Below are 18,925 nucleotides of genomic sequence, written 5' to 3' on the forward strand. Positions count from 1 at the left end.
ACCGGCCTATCACATGTCTCCAAAGGAGAAAGAGAAGTTGCAACAGCAAGTGGAAGAACTTTTGGCTAAAGGGTATATCCGGCCTAGCCGTAGCCCTTGTGGTGTTCCGGTGCTTTTGACACCTAAGAATGATGGCTCTTGGCATATGTGTGTGGATAGCCGTGCAATCAACAAGATTACAATCAAGTACCGCTTTCCAATTCCAGGATTGGATGATATGTTGGATTGCCTTGTCGGATCAAAGGTGTTTTCTAAGATTGATCTTAGAAGCGGGTATCATCAAATCCGCATCAAGCCCGATGATGAGTGGAAAACGGCTTTTAAAACATCTCATGGCCTATTTGAGTGGCATGTGATGCCATTTGGGCTTACCAATGCTCCGAGTACTTTTATGAGAGTGATGACACAAAGTTGCAACCATTTTTGGGGGTGTGTGTAGTGGTCTACTTCGATGATATTTTGAACTATAGTCAAAGTTTGGAAGAGCATTTGTGCCACCTTCGGCAAGTCTTTGAACTTTGGAGGCGAGACAAGTTCTATGGCAACACTAAGAAGTGCACCTTTGCTATGGACCAAGTCATCTTCTTGGGATAAGTTGTGTCTTCTCGTGGGGTGCTTATGGATGTGGAGAAGGTCAAAGCAATTGTGGAATGACCCACTCCTTCTAGTATCCAAGAAGTACGGAGTTTTCATGGTTTGGTTACTTTCTATAGGCGATTTATCCGAAACTTTAGTAGCGTCGCTGCCCTTTTGACCAACATTCTCAAGCTTAAAGTTTTTGAGTGGAGCAAGGAAGCCGCCGATAGCTTCCATCTTTTTAAGAAGTTGCTTACCGAGGCTCCAATTTTGGCATTACCGGATTTTGACAAGACCTTTGAACTTGATTGTGATGCATCGGGATTGGGTATTGGAGGCATCCTTAGCCAAGAAGGGCGGTCCATTGCTTTCTTTAGTGAAAAGTTGAATGGGGCAAAGCTCAAGTATTCCACTTATGACTTGGAATTTTATGCCATTATCCAAGCCATCAAGCATTGGAGCTACTATCTTGCATACAAGGAGTTTGTGCTCCACACCGATCATGAAGCTCTCAAGTACATCAATAGTCAATCCCATCTTAACAAGCGCCATGCCAAATGGGTGGCCTACTTGCAACAATTCATTCTCTTTGTGCCACAAATCGGGGGTTATTAATAAGGTGGCCGATGGGTTGAGTAGGCGAACGGCTCTCTTGATTGAAATGAAAAATGAAGTTGTGGGTTTTGATGAATTTCGCACATTCTATGCAAGTGATCCTTACTTTTCCAAGATCTTTGATGCTTTGCAAAGGGGGGATAGGACGGCTTGTCCAAGTTACATGATAAGGGATGGATTCCTCTTCCATGGCCTTAAGTTGTGTGTTCCTAGTTGTTCCTTGAGGGCACATTTGTTGGTTGAGCGTCATAAGATGGGGCATTTTGGTAAGGACAAGACCCTTGGGTTGCTTCAAGATGCTTATTATTGGCCGGGCATGACCAAGGATGTGCAACGTCATGTGAAGCGTTGTCAAATTTGTCAAAGGAGCAAGGGGACTGCCACTAATGCGGGGCTATATCCCCCTTTACTGGTGCCGAATGCTCCTTGGCAGTGCATTAGTATGGACTTTGTGTTGGGCCTCCCTCCTACTCAAAGGCGGAGTGATTCTATCATGGAAGTGGTGGACCGTTTCTCCAAGATGGCACATTTCATACCTTGCAAGAAGACCATGGATGCTACAAACATTGCTAATCTCTTCTTCAAGGAAGTCTACAAGTTGCATGGGGTGCCTACTTCTATTGTGTCCGATAGAGATGTTAAGTTTCTTGCTCACTTTTAGAGAACTTTGTGGAGGAAAATTGGCACGGACTTGAGTTTTAGTACTACATTCCATCCGCAGACCGATGGTCTAACGCAGGTAGTGAACCGTAGCCTTGGCAACTTCTTGTGGTGCCTTGTGAGGGATCACCCCAAGAGTTGGGATGGCATCCTTCCTTTGGCTAAATTTGCTTACAATTCATCTATCAACCGCACCATAAATACTTCTCCCTTCGAAGTAGTTTATGGAACAAGGCCTTCAAGTGTGGTGGATTTGGTGCTTTTGCCACTCTCAAGGAGAGGAAGCGTTAAGGCGGAGGAAATGGCCACGTTCATGAAGAGCATTCATTCTCAAGTGAGGGCCCAAATTGAAAAGTCTAATACGAAGTATAAGGCGGCCGGTGATGTGCATAGGCGAAGAGTCGTGTTTGAAGTAGGGGATCTTGTGTGGGTGGTATTGAGCAAAGAGAGGTATCCCGTGGCACCTACACTAAGGCCTCGTTTGGGAACAGGCTTTTTTAGTAATTTTTTGGTTTTTTGGCTAAAATATGATGTAAAAAAAGCTAGTATGTTTGGGATGACTTTTTGGTTTTTTATGAAAAGATGTGCAAAAAGTAGAGAGAAAATGGAATCTTTGACTTTTTGGTATAATTTATTGGCTTTTTGATTTTTTTAGTAACTTTTTGGCTTTTAGGCTAAAAGAGACAGTTCCCAAACGAGGCCTAAGTTGAGTGACAAGAAGGTGGGACCTTGTGAGGTGTTGCGCAAGATTAACGACAATGCTTATGAAGTCAAGCTACCGCTCATTTAGGCATATCCAATACCTTTAACGTGCAACACCTTGTACCGTACTTTCTGGATGCCTCTTCCATTGATGATACCTCTATCCTTGCAAAATAGTTCCTTGAAAAGTTGTCATCTTGTACTTTGGGTTTGTGTCTTTCATTTCTAGTATTGGTTATATTTTGTCGTCTTCACTTGAGGACAAGTCTTTTCTTAAGAGGGGGAGTATGATGTAGTGTCGTGTGCATACCATGTGTTAGATAGTGTATCCTATAAATAGAGGAGTACCACATCACTTGTAACTAACTTGGATACATTGAATTTGAATTGAATTGAGAATTTCTCTCTCTAATATCTATCTCTAAGTTCCTCTCTCTCTAGTTCTTGATTGACCCATCAGATTGGCTAGGACCTTTGTGGCTATTCTTCAACCTGATCTCAAATGAGTGACTATATCTTAAAAAATTAGTTTCAAATTAATAATTAACAAACTGAGAGATGCATAGTTCATTATATCTTAAAGTGTGTGCAAGCAGTTGCAAGGAAACTCTAGGTAGACTTGACAACTCAATGTTGGTAGGTACATTTCCCACTACTTTGTGTTCCTAAAAGGCCATTCATTTGGCTTCAAAGGATTTCAAAATGTGCATTTTTGGGACTCAATAATTCTGTTGTGCTACTGTAACAGGTTGAAGGATTCAAAACGAACTTAATTTACTTTGATTCAAACCAAGCCACCTGCCTCGGAAAGTTTGTCACGGGTATGTCTAGATCATTTCACTCTATGTTGATACTAACTTTCCTTGTTGCAGCTTATGTTGATTCTAATTTGCCTTTGTTTGCAGTTCATTCATATCACTTTCTCGAAATGTGAATTCTGATGTCAGGTTAGTCTTCAAAACTAATTTTTGTTTATATCTATCCAAGTTATTGAATGGCCCCATCATGTTCAAATTTTTGGATGCGTATGTTTTGTTGCCTAGAAATCTAGTGAACCATAAAGTAGTTAATTTCTTTTTGGTTGTTGTCTATGTGTTTTATTAGTTTATTTTCATGTCATACTCATCTAAGTGCATTGTTGCATTGTTTATACACCATATTCAACTCCACAAAAAATTGGAAGTAAAACTAAAACTGAAATTAATTGTATTGGGCACTAGGTTAGCACTCTATATAAAGCCTGGATGTAATTTCAGCCCCATGAAATGTCTTTTGCCATTCTTCTATGTTCTGTTTTCTTATGCTTGGGCATAATAACAAAAATCATTATGTATGTTTTCTATTATGGTTTTTAAACTGGAAATCTGTGAAGTAGAGTTCTAGAATTGGGTTTTTCTCTTCAATGTGGGATTTTTTATATTTTATTTTGGGTAAGTTATGAAATACATGCGAAGAATATACACATTATGAGGCGCATACCCCAAGTAATACAACACATCTAACACAGCCCCCCAATGAGGGGGACACTAATGAAAAAACACAAACAACTCCTAGCTTAATCAGTGAAGTAGTTTTGGGAGAGAGAAAACTTGGTACTTATGTTGATCATAGCTTAAGTTCTTATTAGATAAGGAATATCTAAGAAATAATAGGGATATGCATGCATTTAGGTGGTAGGTAATGAGCTGGTATATTTTTAGTTCTTGGATATTATGTGGTTGCAAATTGCAATACAGTAAAGTTATTAAATCAACCTTCATAAGAATTGTGTTGGTTCATCAAGAGATGCCAAACCCCAGCCAACCATTTTGATTTAGTAATGCAAGAGAATAGTAGGTGAAGTTCTGCATGATGATTAAGATATGCACATTTTGCTTTAGTAATTAACACATGAGATTTGAAATTAAAATTCTACATGATTATTTCTATCATTTTTCAATATGCACATTTTTCTTTAATAATAAATTAAAAAAAAGAAAAAAAAATTGTGATTAAATTTATGTTTGTCACAATAACTATTCCTGTAATGTAGAATCAAGCTGTGTTTGGTGGAGCTTTGGAAATGTAATTTCACACCTTGGTTTGAGTTCTGTATTTGGTTAGAATTTTCAAAAATTGATACTCGGACGTCCGGCCGATTGACCGGAATTGTATTTGTTTTTTTTTTTTTGGCAATTGGCACTTGTTATTTTTATATTTTAAATAAAAAATATTTTTGAAATTTTTTATGAGCTTTGAATAGAGTTTTGAGTTGTGTGTTTGGTTATGAGCTGCAAGTTTTTAAATCAAACAACTTTTCTAATTTCAAAAATTTAAAACTCATAACCAAACAAATTTTCTCTTTTCAAATCATAATTCCAAAACTCACAAACTCAAAATACAACTCTATTCTCAAATCTTAATTTTAAAACTCTACCAAACGCTTCCTAAATCTTCCCTTTAGGTCACAATTGCTTTTTTTGGTGGAAAAAAGGTAATAAAGAAAAATTGATGCGCTTGTTAATTATTAAAAAATATTTATTTATTTATTTTTTATGTAGAGAGAGAAAAAGAGTGAAAAAGATAAAGGGGGTAGTGATGGAGGTGCATATCTAGGGTTTTGTGGAAAGAAGAAGATAGAGGAGGAGGGCGGCGAGAAGGGAGGTGTTGTGGGTGACAACAGTTAGAGCTAAAGAAGCTTGTGGTTGGAAGTGGGATAGGGTTTAAGGTTTTGTTATTTTTGATAATTTAACTTAGGGTATAATGGTGTGATATGAAAAGAATTAAAGTTGGGTTGTCCAATAATAGTTGTGGGTGGCATTTAGAGGCTCCCCTTATTGTTAAGATCAAGCGCTTACCATCTCACAAAAACCCATAAGTAGTGGTGAAGGCACAACTTTATTTCTTTAGAAGGTATAATGCCAAGCGCCACAAGTCGATTGTGACTTGGCCTCACGCAGGACCTCCGCCACGGCAGGATGCTTGCCCCAACCCAGGCCAACAACGCCAACTCTTCAATTTCTTTGACGATAGTGAATGGATAATCTTGCCCCACGATTTGTGTTCAATTTCTAAAGGGCATTATCAATAAGACTAAATTGACACGATGTAAAAAGGGCTAAATAGATGCAACTTGAATTACAAGGAACAAATTGATATAAGAGACAAACTGACGAAGAACATAATAGAGGGAAGAGAGGTTGGGAAACACACACAGCCACAACATTTTACTCTCAATAATTATAATTCATAATCTGATCATTACGATGACCAAATCCTAAAGGACCAAACCCTAATCTAATTCGGAAACTTTTCTAATATTATTTGGGAAACAAACATAAAATCATATATTAGTATTAAGACATTAAATTTAACTAAATACTAATAATAATATTCTACCAATTACACTTATGAGACCAAAATGCCTTCGGGCCCATGGGCTTCGCCTGAGGTTTCCAAATCCAATAATGGGCTTCCAAATAGCCAAGAGTTGTTCCGTCAATTTTATTCCATTGAAAAGAACTAGACTCCAGCGAGCTAAGAGCATGACCAAGAATCCCATCGGAAGGAAGAAAACACTGAATCAATAAAGAGGCCTTCAATTTGACGGTGTGCGAGTTGGTGACACAAATGAAAGTGTACTTTGTCTTGCCATCAATGAAAAAGTCACGCCCAGTATGAATGACATTGTGATCCCATGGCTATGTACGACCCAGTAGAATATGACAAAGCTTAAGGGGAAGAACATCACGCATTATTGTCTCTTTGAGGTTGCCCATGCTAGAGGCACTGCTTATCAACCTTTAGTTCCGTGTTGGTTATCCATGCCACATGATAAGGCTTGGGATGTGGCTTAATCTTGTAACCTAGTTTCTTTATAGCTCTTTAGACAACATTAGTGCAACTTCGTATATCAATTACTAGAGAGCACATTTGATCATTACACTTTACACTTGTACGAAAGATTTGTGCTCGCTACAATCTTTTCGGGCAATTTCTTGTTTTCCTTAATAGTAAGCAAGTAATGGCTGAATAATTCCAATCACCCCTTCTTGAAATTCCTCATCATTGCGGTAGGGATCAAGGGGATCAATAACCTGTTTGTCAAGCTTTGCTTTCTTAAACTCTTATGCCTCCACAATGTCCTTATTCTCAATCACAACAACTGGCTTAATTGGTACATTCATCTTGGGAGAAGGGCAGTCTTTTGCTTGATGTCCAAAACCTTGACAATTAAACACTTAGGCTTACTATTACCTCCATACGAAGGCTGGTAAGTACCAGGAATAGAACGAGAAGGCTGATCAGAAAATGTTCTACAGATGGTTTCTACAAAAGTCTTCTCACTCCATGGAAGGGTGTCCACTGGGGAATGCATACGAGACTTCTTCTTCCGTACTTCTTCTTCCATATGAATTGCAACCTGCACAGCGTCTGCCATATGGTAAAGCCTGCTAGTAGTCAATCCACAAGAATTTGCAAATTTAATCCGTGACAGTATATAGAAATCATGACATCTTCATTCCATGGAAACTCAAACCTAGTAACGAAATTGTAGAACAATCAAGTGTATTCATCCAATGATTTTCTCCCTCGTGTTGAGTAAATTGCAAGTGAGCTTGTTGCTTGTAACTCGGTGGAACAAAGAAACAATTCGTTGCAAATTTTTATGTCCTCCTAACTAGGTATAGCTGCATGTGTCCCTGCTCATATTTAGACCACTAAATTTTGGCTGTTTCCTTTAATTTTGCTGAAACAAAAAGTGGTTTTCTTTCCTCTGTCAAGTGGTACCAGCAAAAAAAACTCTCTAAACTATGCAATCAATCAAAAAATACCTCTAGGTCATGGTTCTTATTAAAATTTAGAACTTTTAGCTTGGCACTCCTATTGACATCAGTCAAACAATGATCCTCTAGACTGTGGTGTCAGTACGCCAAAGCATGAGGTGGAGGTGCACGTAAAGGTCCAATAGCTGCAACCTGATCTTTTCCTTTGTCTTCTAAAAATGTGGTAGCTAACTTCTCTAAATTAGCCTGCATCTGGGCCATTGTTTTTGTGCCATCTGGTCTTGTTTCCTCTGCATATGTTGATGTGATTGCTTGAATTCTTGCTGATATTGGCTTAAGGTATCAACTTTGGAGCTTAACTTGGCATTAATCACAATAGCTAAAGGGAAGGATATATATTTTTTTTTGGACTAGGTATGCGCTGGTTCTAAAAACTGGTTAGTGTGCTGGTTAGGTTGGTGTTGTGGATAGGTTGGGGTACTGGATTGGCTAGATTAAAGGGCTGTTGGGCTAGATTTGTTAAGCATATTTGTATTTTGATATTATTATTTATTATTAAGGGTAGTTTAGTCTTTGGCCTTTTTAGGGTTTGGTTAGCTTAGTTATATATATCTCTTTCTATGTAACCTGGTTTTATTATGCTTAATAATACTATTGTTGTTTTCTTTTTATCTCAATTAGCGTGGTATCAGAGCGAGGGGTTAAGCTTCTACCTTAACTATTGATTCTTCATGCCTGACGGCTGTCGTTTTGCTGCTCAGGTTGCTGAAATCTTCCAGTGAAGTTGTCTATGAACTCGTTTGGTCCTGTTTCTCTCCTTCGTAACTTCATTGGTTACTGAAATCCCCGTTCCTCTCCTTCACAACTTCTTTGGTCGCTAACACCCCCCCCCCCCCCCCCCCCCCCCCCTAATGGTCTGATTTTTATATATGTATTTGGGGGTGGTTTGAGTTTTGGGTTGCACTGGCCCTTTGGGCTAGGAACGAAATGGGCTGGATTAGGTAAAAGGTCTAGGGTTTGGCTCGGTTGGCACTTGGGTTACGGTAAGTGGGCTGGCTTGGTATGTTGGTGGGCTATTATTGGACTATAGGGCTGGATTTAGTATTGGGTCTGGTAGGGTTTAATCTAGTCTGTTGGGTGAATTAATATGGGTTGGATGAATTAATGTGGTTGGGTTTAGGGTTATTAACTTTTTCTTTCTCAGTTGTATACTTTATGATGCGAGGAGGCGGAGACGACAGTGGTGGCAAGGTTGACCAGCAGCGAAGGTTGATAACTGGTCATGAGTGAAAGACATAAAGAATCGATGGTGGAGAGCTTCGGTCACAAATAGTGGAATCACAATTGGGTAGGGGTTGGTTTGAAAATATGATGACAGCTATGTTCTCGCAACTTGATTTTGGTAATAAAACGAGAGAGGGAGGAAGAGGAAGAAATAGGGATTTTTTTGCTCTGATACCAAAATGATGAACAAAATAGAGAGAAGAGAGGGAGGGAAACACACATGACTTCAACCTCTTGCTCAATAATTCTAATTCTTACATTGATCATTACAATGACAAAACCCTAAATATGTAGGACTAAACCCTATTCTGATAAGGAAACTTTCCTAATATTATTTGGGAAACAAAATTAAATCATATACTAATATTAAGACATTAAATTTACCTAAATACTAATAATAATACTCTACCAATCACACTTATGAGACCAAAATGCATTTGGGCCTGCGAGTTTCGCCCGAGGCTTCTAAATATAACTATGTGACATTGACAATCATAAGGGTAGTCATATTGGCTAAGCATGCCAAACAAAACCCTCCGGTAAGGGGTAATGTAGAAAGCCTTCTAAATAATAGATGGAATGAGTCCATATGTCACGCTAATAGTTCAGTTCCTTCATAATTATTATGAGAGATTTGAAATTTGTCCTCGTTGATTGTGACATATCTAGTTTGTTATTTTTTTTGTTGCTGTTGATAAGTATGGAGCAACCACATTTGTTGTTAATCAACTACATTTCTCTCCCTAATTCTGTCCCCCTATATATTTTTCTGTTTTTTGTGTGCGCTTATATTTGGGTGCAAGTAAATTGAAAAAAAAAAAGAGAATGCTAATCTGTTTACAAAATGAAATTGCTAAGCTTTGTCGTCAATACTTTCAAGTCTTCTAACAACATCCATGTCATATAATCGAACTAAAATTAAACAGTGATATATTTACATATTTGCACCATTTGAATCTCAGAAAAAATAGTGTCTTAATCTTCGTCATTATCGTCGTCATTGTCGTCATCATCATCATCTTCTTCTACCTGTTCTTGTTGTTGTTGTTGTTCTTCTTCTTCTTTCATCATCATCATCATCATCATCATCTTCTTCTTCTTCTTCTTCATCATCATCCATCATCATCATCATCACCATCATCATCATCATCACCACCACCATCACCCCCACCACCACCACCACCACCGCCATCATCATCATCATCATCATCATCATCATCTCTTCTTCTTCTTCATCGTCGTCACCATCATCATCTTCTTCTTCTTCTTCTACTTCTACTTCTATTCTTGTTATCATTAGTAAAATCTCAAATTTACTTAACTGCATTATATCTGCATCCACGAAAAATAGATTATTAGACAAAAATATAAATAATAGACCAAAAAAATTTTTAAAGAAATTTACATACTATGGATGCCCGCGTTCAACAAATCTGATCGCATCACATTGGAAGTTTCCAAATTATGCCCATGTATTCTAACTAGAAGTTCTGTAACCTGCATGACCACAACCACAAACACCTATATTTGTTGAGATTTTTTGACAGAACATAAACCATCCTCCGATTCTCACCCCTCCCTCTCATTGTCACCACATACTAGTTCTATATTATTGTTCTTACTGTTTCACCATCGTCTAGTAAAAAGAAGGTCCTCCAAAGAATATGATGATCATCATCATAACCTTCATCATCATCATCCTCCTCCTCCTCCTCCTCCTCCTCCCCATCCTTCTCTTCTTGATCTTCGTCTTCTTGGTCCTCCGCCTCCTCCTCCCCCTCCTCCTTTTCTTCTTGCTCCTCCTTCTCTTCCTCTTCTTGATCTGTTTCTGTAGTGATGACCTCCTCCTCCTCCTTTTCTTCTTGCTCCTCCTCCTCTTCCTCTTCTTGATCTGTTTTTGTAGTGATGATGCACATTGGCTTGGCTGACCTGCAGTCATTTATAATATGAACAATATCAAGAAAGATTGTTTCTTTAAACCTGATTATCCCTTATACCCATGCAGAACAGTATTGCAATTATGGTAATAATTCTGAACATAATTATCATATTATAGCTTCAAAGAGTGGGGACTCACCTTGATTCTGTGGTGTTCAGAATGTTCTCCATTGGAGAGAGAGTGAGGTGTTCTTCTCTGGGCTTAGAAGCCTCTGCACTAGTAGCAGTCTCTGCAACTTTTTGAACATCCAAATAACACAGCATTTTCCCTTCTCTGTCTTCAGTTCTTGTACAAGTTTCTTTTTTCTTGAATATAGTATGTTCAGAGAGAGAGAGAGAGAGTCTTTGTTATCAAATATTTATAATTGCTGGAGAGGGGGGGCTTAATAGCAAGTTATAGGTTAGACTCCTGAAAAAAAGTTTCAAGTTGAAAAAGAATTTTTTAACTACTTCATTCTTTTTTCATTCTGTCAAGTATACACACATACATCACACACGATGAACTGTCAGCAAAGGCTCTGTTTGTTTAGTTTTTGAATCATAATTTGAGTTTTAAGTTGTGTTTTGAAAAAAGAAAACTTGTTTGGTTATGAGTTTTAAAAAGAGTTTTGAGTTGTATTTTAAAATTGTTTTGGGTTTATTTTTTTTAAATATTTAAAAATTTTCTTTTTTATATTTTTTTAGGGTAAACGTTTTTTATTGTAAATATTTATTTATTTATTTTAATATGCACTATATTTACTGCATTCGTGCTTTGTATTTTTTTAAATATTTTAAATATTTATTATTTTTTAAATATTTTTATATTTTAAATATATTATTTTACTTTGTAAATATTTTTTTAAATTTTTTTTTAATTTAAAAAAATTTTGGATTGCCCATATATATCTAAATCATAACAAATTATTTGGCCAATATTTTAAAAAATAACAAAATGTTTTTCTTGAAAAAATAAAAAATATTTTTCTTTAAAAAAAATAAAAAAATTATTTTTTGAACGAAATATTTTTTCAAAAAAATAAAAATAAGAAAAAAATATTTAAAAAAACAAAATAAAAAAACCATTTTTTTTGAATTTTTTTCTTGATTAACAAATACGGTTTTGAATTGAGTTTTGAAAGTTTTGTTTGGTTATAAGTTTTGAAATTTTTTTATCCAAATCGTGATTATAAAACATAACCCAACGCGACCTTTATTATTTTTTATCTTGTCGGGTATGCACAGCACACATACATTACGCAATAAGCTTTATTAATCTAGGTATCTACATATTGAAGGGAAAAAAATAAAAATAAAAATCTGTCACAATAAAACTTTATTCATTGTGATTCTAACTCATTGTGACTTTACTTAAAAATTTCATTGTGACTATATTAGCTCTCATACTCAATGACTCTACTAACCGCACCATTTAAAAATGAGTAATTTTTTTTGGGGGGTGGTTTCAATCGAAAGTTTCATTAATAGAGGATAGCAAGGTCATACAATTGGGTATCCATCAAATTGCAAAGCTTCAATAACTAGGTATCTGTCAAATTCCAAGATGAACTCTCAACCCCAACAACACACTGCCTAGCAAACTTGTAAGCTGCACCATTCCTTCTACACCTCACAAAACAGAATTGTGAACAATACATCTGTTGCTAGAGCTAGCAGATATCCTAGACTAAAACCTCAACCTCTTGGTGGGACACTATATCACGGGATAGCATAGAAATCACTCTCTACACATCACCTTCAAACATCACAGATTGAAATCCCAACTCCAACTCCAACTCCAATGCCAACGCCAAACGTACTGCCTCTGTAGCGGCAAGACACTTCAGGACACGCACCGAGCTACGACTTGTGGCTAGATCCACAATGTTAGTAGCTAGGAATATGCCTATTGAATCTCAAGCTGCAATTCCTAAGCCACCTTTTGCCATCCCTTCGCGTAAGCTGTGTCAAGGTTGATTTTAACCTTACCCTTTGGAGGATGGGCCCATCCAATGGTTCCATCCTTATGTGAAATTTTCATTCCAATGCCGCTAGTATGGCTTGTGGTTTTGAAAACTTGTTGGCATACGTCATGGCAGTCTGCATCACTTGCAAAAGATTGCCAACAGAGTTCTAAAAGAGAGTGCCATGTTGGCAAGTCCATATGTTCCATATGGTTGCAACTGCCACTCCTGTCTGCTCGTCTACATCTGTATTCCCAGCGTGCGTGATATTGCTCCATCAGTGGAAGAATGATTGTTTATCAAAGGAGTCCACATTCAACCAAGGAGGAGATAAACACAAGACCGCTTGAGTGAAAGGGCAATCTACCAATACGTGCAGGAGCATTTCAGCCTCATGTTGAGACAATCAGTGTTTTAAAAGGCTCCAGGCGCACCGAGGCAATAAGGTCTCCTATAGCCTAAGCGCGAGGCGAGGCAGGGCAAGGCGCACGCTCGCCTCACCAAAGCGAGGCACACGTAGAAGAAAAGCAAAATTACAAAATAGACAAACTTTTTGACATAACAAATATATGTAGTATATTAAAAATACAATATTCACAAAAGGTATAAAGTATCACATTCACATCCGCCAAAAACCTACTAAGATCATCCACATAAAGTTCAAAACAATTAAGCTTTTAATTTGTGGTTCAAAAAAGAAATTAAAAAAAATTAAGTCCTATGCTTGCATTGTACTCAAAACTTAATAGACATCATCATCATCTTGAAGAACTACATCTCCATCATCATCACTGGATTTGTATCCATCCACATCCTCCTCTTCAGCCTCATCTGAATCTGCATCTTCCCATTCATCTTCCTCATCTACAAGTTGTTGGTGTGGAGCTGATAATCTTGAAGTTGAACTTGAACCCATTTGTGTTGTCTTAGTTGTGCTTGATCTAGTTCTTTGGTTACTCTCCTTAACTCCAGCAGCTACAGCAACATCATTCCACCCCAAAGAACCATCATTAAACACAAGCTCATTCTCCATCCTGCCAATCAACCATTAATTGCTCTCATCAATATCTTTCAACGAGATAGGATCAATATTGGTACGTTTCATGTATCGACGCTTCAATGCTCTGTTATACCTCACAAACACCAAGTCATTGAGACGTTTTTGAGCTAGTGTATTTCTTTTTTTGCTGTGAAGCTACAACAATAAATAAAAAAGCTTTTAAATTCATATATAATTGAATTTGTTTTTGGAATTCACTACTAGATTTGACAACGGGTACTCACATGTTCAAACACACTCCAATTTCTCTCACAGCCAGATGAACTACAAGTAAGACTAAGAACTTTGATGGCAAATTTTTTTCAAATCAGGAGTTTCGTGACCATAAGAACTCCACCAATCAGCTGTTCATGATAATTAGTTAGCACTCAGCATACATTTTGAGGTAGAAGGAATTGGCTATTAGAACAGAACATTGTAAATGATTACCTCGTACCCTTGTACTTATTTGTCTAATTGCCATAGGAATCTGGAAAAGTCCTTTAGCCTTTTCATACTTAGCCAATTCTACACAAATTTATCTTGGACCTCTAGTGTTGGGATCAATCTTGATATACATTGATATAGGCCTGCCATGATTTCTTTGTCCTTGGCAGCATTTGGATCTTTGTAAAACAAACTTGGATTTAAATAAAACCCAACTACATGCAAAGGGCGGTGCAATTGAATGTCCTACCTTTGGTCAATGATTTCAAAGATCTCTTTATACTTCTCTTCCTGTCCATCGAATGTATTTGTAATAGCTTCTTTGGCCCTATCCATAGCCTCGTAAATATATCCCGTTGGAGGCTTTTCTTCACCATCAACCATTCTTAGTACATGAACAAGAGGACAAGAAAATTGAAGGACAAGGTGAACATGATTCCAAAATGAAGGCATTGGCATTATTTGAACTGTCTTCTTACCCTATGGCTCCTTCACCCATTTGCTTTTGGTCGACTCCTTCGAAGTGAACGTCTTCCTCAAATTATCCCTTTGTTGATAAAGCCTTTGCAAAGTTAAGAAAGCTGTTGCAAACCGGGTTTTAGTAGGCTTGACTAACTCCTTCAATTGAGTGAAACTCCTCATCATATTCAACAAAGATGGACAATTATAAATAGAACAGTGAACCCCAATTGCCCTTTCAAATGTCTTCTTAAAATTGGGTAATTTGAAAATGTCTTCCAACATTAAATCCAAGCAATGAGCTGCACAGGGTGTCCAGCACAAATGGGGTCTCTTTGCCTCCAAAAAATTCCCTATAAGATTACAAGTTGCGAGTTTAGAACCATACAAGTTTAAACAATTAGAACCAAAACAAAAGCACACTATTTTTTCTAATCTAGAGGATTTTACCTGCCAATACATTTGCTGCAGCACTGTCACTGACAATTTGGACCACATTAGCTTCTCTAATTTTATCAACAAACTTGTCAAGCAAGTTAAAAATCTTGTTTGCATCCTTTGAGTAACTCGATGCATCAATAGACTCACAAAACATGGTTCCTCTAGGACAATTCACCAAGAAATTAATCAAAGTCTTGTGCTTCCTATCCGTCCGCCCATCACACATTATAGAACAAACTGTGCTCAATCCTCTTTGTGCTCCTTCATCAACTTACGAACATGATTCACTTCTTTCTTGAGATAAGGAATCTGTATCATGTGGTACTTGGTGGTTTCAAACGCGGACCAAATTGCCCTATGGCTTCAATCATTGGTGCAGAACTTTCATTATTGACTACATTAAAAGAAATTCCAGTATCATATATCCATTGTGCAATTCTGACATATGCCCGCTCCATTGTACAATCCATGGGCCCTATCTTCCTATACTTTTTAGGCTTCAATTGAGTAGAAACAGGACTAGTTTTTCGAGTAGAACCTTGAATAGAAACAGGCTGCGTACGATGTTGAGGGATTTCTACAACATCATCCTCATCCTCATCCTCAAATTCTTCTTCGTTGACCAGGTTTAGTTGATCCTTCAATTGCTTTTTTTTTTTTTCCATATAGCCAGCCACCTCATTTCTAACCTCAGTTGGGCATCTAGGACATTTAATTACATTCCTATACCCTCCAACAAGATGTTGTTTAACTCGGCAAACACCCCCATTCATCTTTTTTCACAAAAATTACACTTGAACTTGCTTAGATTTTCAGGATTTACCATCGTTACGTACTTCCATGCTGAATCTTTTTTTCCACCCTCAGGTGTTGTCATTTATTATGTATGTACCTATTAAGATAGTAAGCAATGATTCAGTGCATTCAATCCATCATCATTCAATGTTGATTTTATACTTTTTTTTGACAGGGAAAAAAAACAGAGAGAGAACAGAGGAGAAAAAATATAGAGGAGAATAAAGGAGGGAAAAAAAACAGAGAGAGAACAGAGAGAAATAGAGAAGAAGAATAGAGGAGAAAAAAAACAGAGAGCAGGAGAAGAAGACCAGAGAATAAGAGGAGAAGACAGAAACAGAGAAGAAGAACAGAGGAGAAAAAATAAAATAGAAGCAGAAAAAACGAAGAAAAAAATAGAGAGAAAAAGACTAGAGAAGAGAGACAAGAAGACAAGAGAAGAGAAGAAGACCAGAAAAATAAAGCAAAAAAAAAAATAGAGGCAAAGAAGAACCAGAGAAGAACCAAAGAAGAGGTGAAGAGAGAGAAGAGAAGAGGAGAACTAGAGAAGAACCAGAGAAGAAAAGAAGAGAAGAACCTGACATGCTGTGTGTCGAAAGCCAAAGAAATGTGTCGTTTTCTCTTCCTGTCATGTCGTCTTCTTCTTATCCACCCACTAGGGTTTTTTTTTAATCCCTTTTGCTCTTTTGGACCATGTTTTGGTCATTTTATAATGTAAGAGAGATTTTGTTCCATGTGGGTATCCACACAAAAAACCATATGAGCCTTTGGAGTGGAATACAAGTGAAGCGCAGAAGGTGCTCGCCTCGCGCCTCAGAATAAGGTGCTTGCCTCAGCGCTTCAATTGCACCTAACCCACATCGCCTCGCCTTGCTATGCATGAAGCGCAGCCCTGCACCTTGCCTCGCCTTGCGCTTTGGCGCGCTTTTCAAAGCACTGGACACAATGGACAACATATATCCTCGACCAACCTTCGTTGTACATGCGGGGATTTAATAAGAACTATTTCTTTGCAACATCTCCGTAGAAAGTGTAACTTTGCTTGGCACTGGAACATGCCACAACGACTTCCAGGACTTTAGCTCCTCCCCTGCCGCTACTATCTCCCTCTCCCCATCGCCCAAGCAAGCCATTCCTCTTAAGCATCATTGCAGTTTCATAACCTGAACCAACCGTGTAATCCCCCGAATCAGTGTAATGCCAAACTAACTTGTCCACCACATCTGAAACAGGAAGCAACATGTTCATGATTAAACTAGCAGCCTCCTCCTGAAACCTTCTTACCACCTCTTCTTCTAACCAACAACAATTTACGTGCTTAATTACATGGCCATTTTAGAAATCTAGGAATCACCCTATATAATATAGCTGCATGTGAAAAGGTATTCAGTCTATACGTAGCCAGCTCAGTCAAGTTTATTTTCTTGCCATCCCCCACCGTCCATCAAACACCAGCTTCAAGGACCTTCCTACCTTCCAGTAGGCTTAACCAAATCCAAGATGGGCCCCTAGTTTGGAGTCCAAAAAGGATCCGTCTCAAAAATGCTTGGCTCACAAAACGCCATACAAGAGACTAGAACCCCTAGGCAGAAATTGCCAGCCTTGTTTTGCTAGCAAAGCTAGATTATGTGCTTCAAGGTCTCGGAAACCCAATCCACCCCCAGTTTTCTTCTCAACAAGCTTATCCCACTGCAACTTGTGCATCCTCCGCTCATCTCCCTTTGGACCACAATACAAATTCGCTATAATTGCAGTCACCTGCTTACATTAATTAACAGGCAGTTAAAGCAATAAGATGGTAGCGCAAGGGCTATTATATGCACGTTCTATTAAATTGAAATTTTGTGTTTTAGTGGTTTGCATTCATATTTGAACAATTCATTTTATCTGTATAAATATTCCATAAAATATGTGAGTGATATATGCTCTCTAATGAACTAATTTAAAATTCCAGAGGGACTATTCTCATATGGTTTATTCAATTCATGAATTAACTCACTTTGAGTCTATTGCATTTGCAGATATATATCGTAATATATTAATTTAATAATAATATAATGTCATTTGTGCATCTCTATTACAATATAGAGAAACTAAATGGTTGGAATATGAAGGGCACTTGTTGTGCTTGTGAATTTCTTGCACTAAATGATTCGCAGATTTACAGATTTTTTTTGTTCGTGGTTGGATTTGGGAGTTTTATTCCTAGTTCTCTACTGGGGGCTTTTCAGTTTGGATGTGCAAATGGCTTCAAAGATTATTCTTTGTTGGGTTTTCAGTTCCGATTTGCAATTTTGGCTTCAAAGTACCAGTCAGAGCTGTTCATTTGTGCAATCTTGGTGTTTTGTGTTGCTCTTCTTCAGGTAAGAATGGAGGTTTTCTTGGGGGGGATGTGTTTCTTGTATTCTTTCACATTCTGATTTTCTGATGTGATGAATTATTTTGCTTTGTTATTTAGTATATGTTTGTCTATATACCTTGTCCTTGATTATGATCCTAGTTTGCCTTTCTTTTTCTGTTTTATTATTGGGGTTTTTATACAACATTGATATGGAGAAGTGAATGGAGAATACGAACAACAGCTTCGAGGTAATTTGCACTTTATTCCGCTTTCTGATTTTTTGATTTTCTGATATGATTTTTTCTTGCAAATTATTTTGGTTTTAATTGCATGTATGCTTTTTTGTTCATCATGATCCTAATTTTATTTTTCATTTGTGTTGCTTGGGTTTTTGTACATGAACATCGATATGGAGAGATGAGTTTTTCATTTATAGCTATTATTGGGTTTTCTTCTTCTTTTTCTTGTTTTGATCTAACTATATTGAACTTCTTTTTTGTTTGATTTCAACTTTGGATTGCATTTGTTATTTGCTAATTTGATCTTTGTATATTTATCATCTTTTTATTCTTCATTTTGATTATATGTGTTGCTTTGTTTCGGATCTCATAGGTATCTCTTGCTGATTTTTGTTCATTTATTTTTATATAATGTTTTTGTACTCTTTCGTTAGTTGCCCTTCTTTCCCATTTGCATTTTCATGTTCTTTTTCTTCTATTGATCTAACTATTTTTTGAATTACTTTTTGATTTCAACTTTGGATGTGTTCTGTTCTTCTGTTCGATACTTTATTTTCAAATAAGGTATTGTTTTGGTTAGGGTTATGGGAATATTTATCTATTTCTATGGATATATATATATATATATATATCTATTTTGTGATATAGGACGAGTAGGGGTTACTTTTCTATAAGTAGTG

General features: G+C 37.2%; 1 protein-coding gene across 10 annotated transcripts in view; it reads left to right on the top strand.

The window, feature by feature from the left end:
• The window catches only part of LOC145813707 (uncharacterized), a 49,055-nt gene that overhangs the window by 11,490 nt on the left and 18,640 nt on the right, over positions 1–18,925 (top strand). For 6 of the 10 annotated variants that reach the window (XM_082909602.1, XM_082909603.1, XM_082909604.1 and 3 more), the window contains 4 exons: positions 3,302–3,374; positions 3,459–3,500; positions 17,833–18,028; positions 18,225–18,254. In XM_082909602.1, the coding sequence (XP_082765728.1) occupies positions 3,494–3,500; positions 17,833–18,028; positions 18,225–18,254 (233 nt within the window). In that variant the 5' untranslated portion in view covers positions 3,302–3,374; positions 3,459–3,493. Of the gene's footprint in view, positions 1–3,301; positions 3,375–3,458; positions 3,501–15,840; positions 18,029–18,165; positions 18,255–18,925 lie in introns of all 10 variants that reach the window. The other 4 variants (XM_082909599.1, XM_082909600.1, XM_082909598.1 and 1 more) reach the window with 1 other exon arrangement.

This window comes from Camellia sinensis, chromosome 15, assembly GCF_055761805.1.
Source record: "Camellia sinensis isolate YWXY chromosome 15, ASM5576180v1, whole genome shotgun sequence".
In the NCBI taxonomy this organism is placed as follows: domain Eukaryota; kingdom Viridiplantae; phylum Streptophyta; class Magnoliopsida; order Ericales; family Theaceae; genus Camellia; species Camellia sinensis.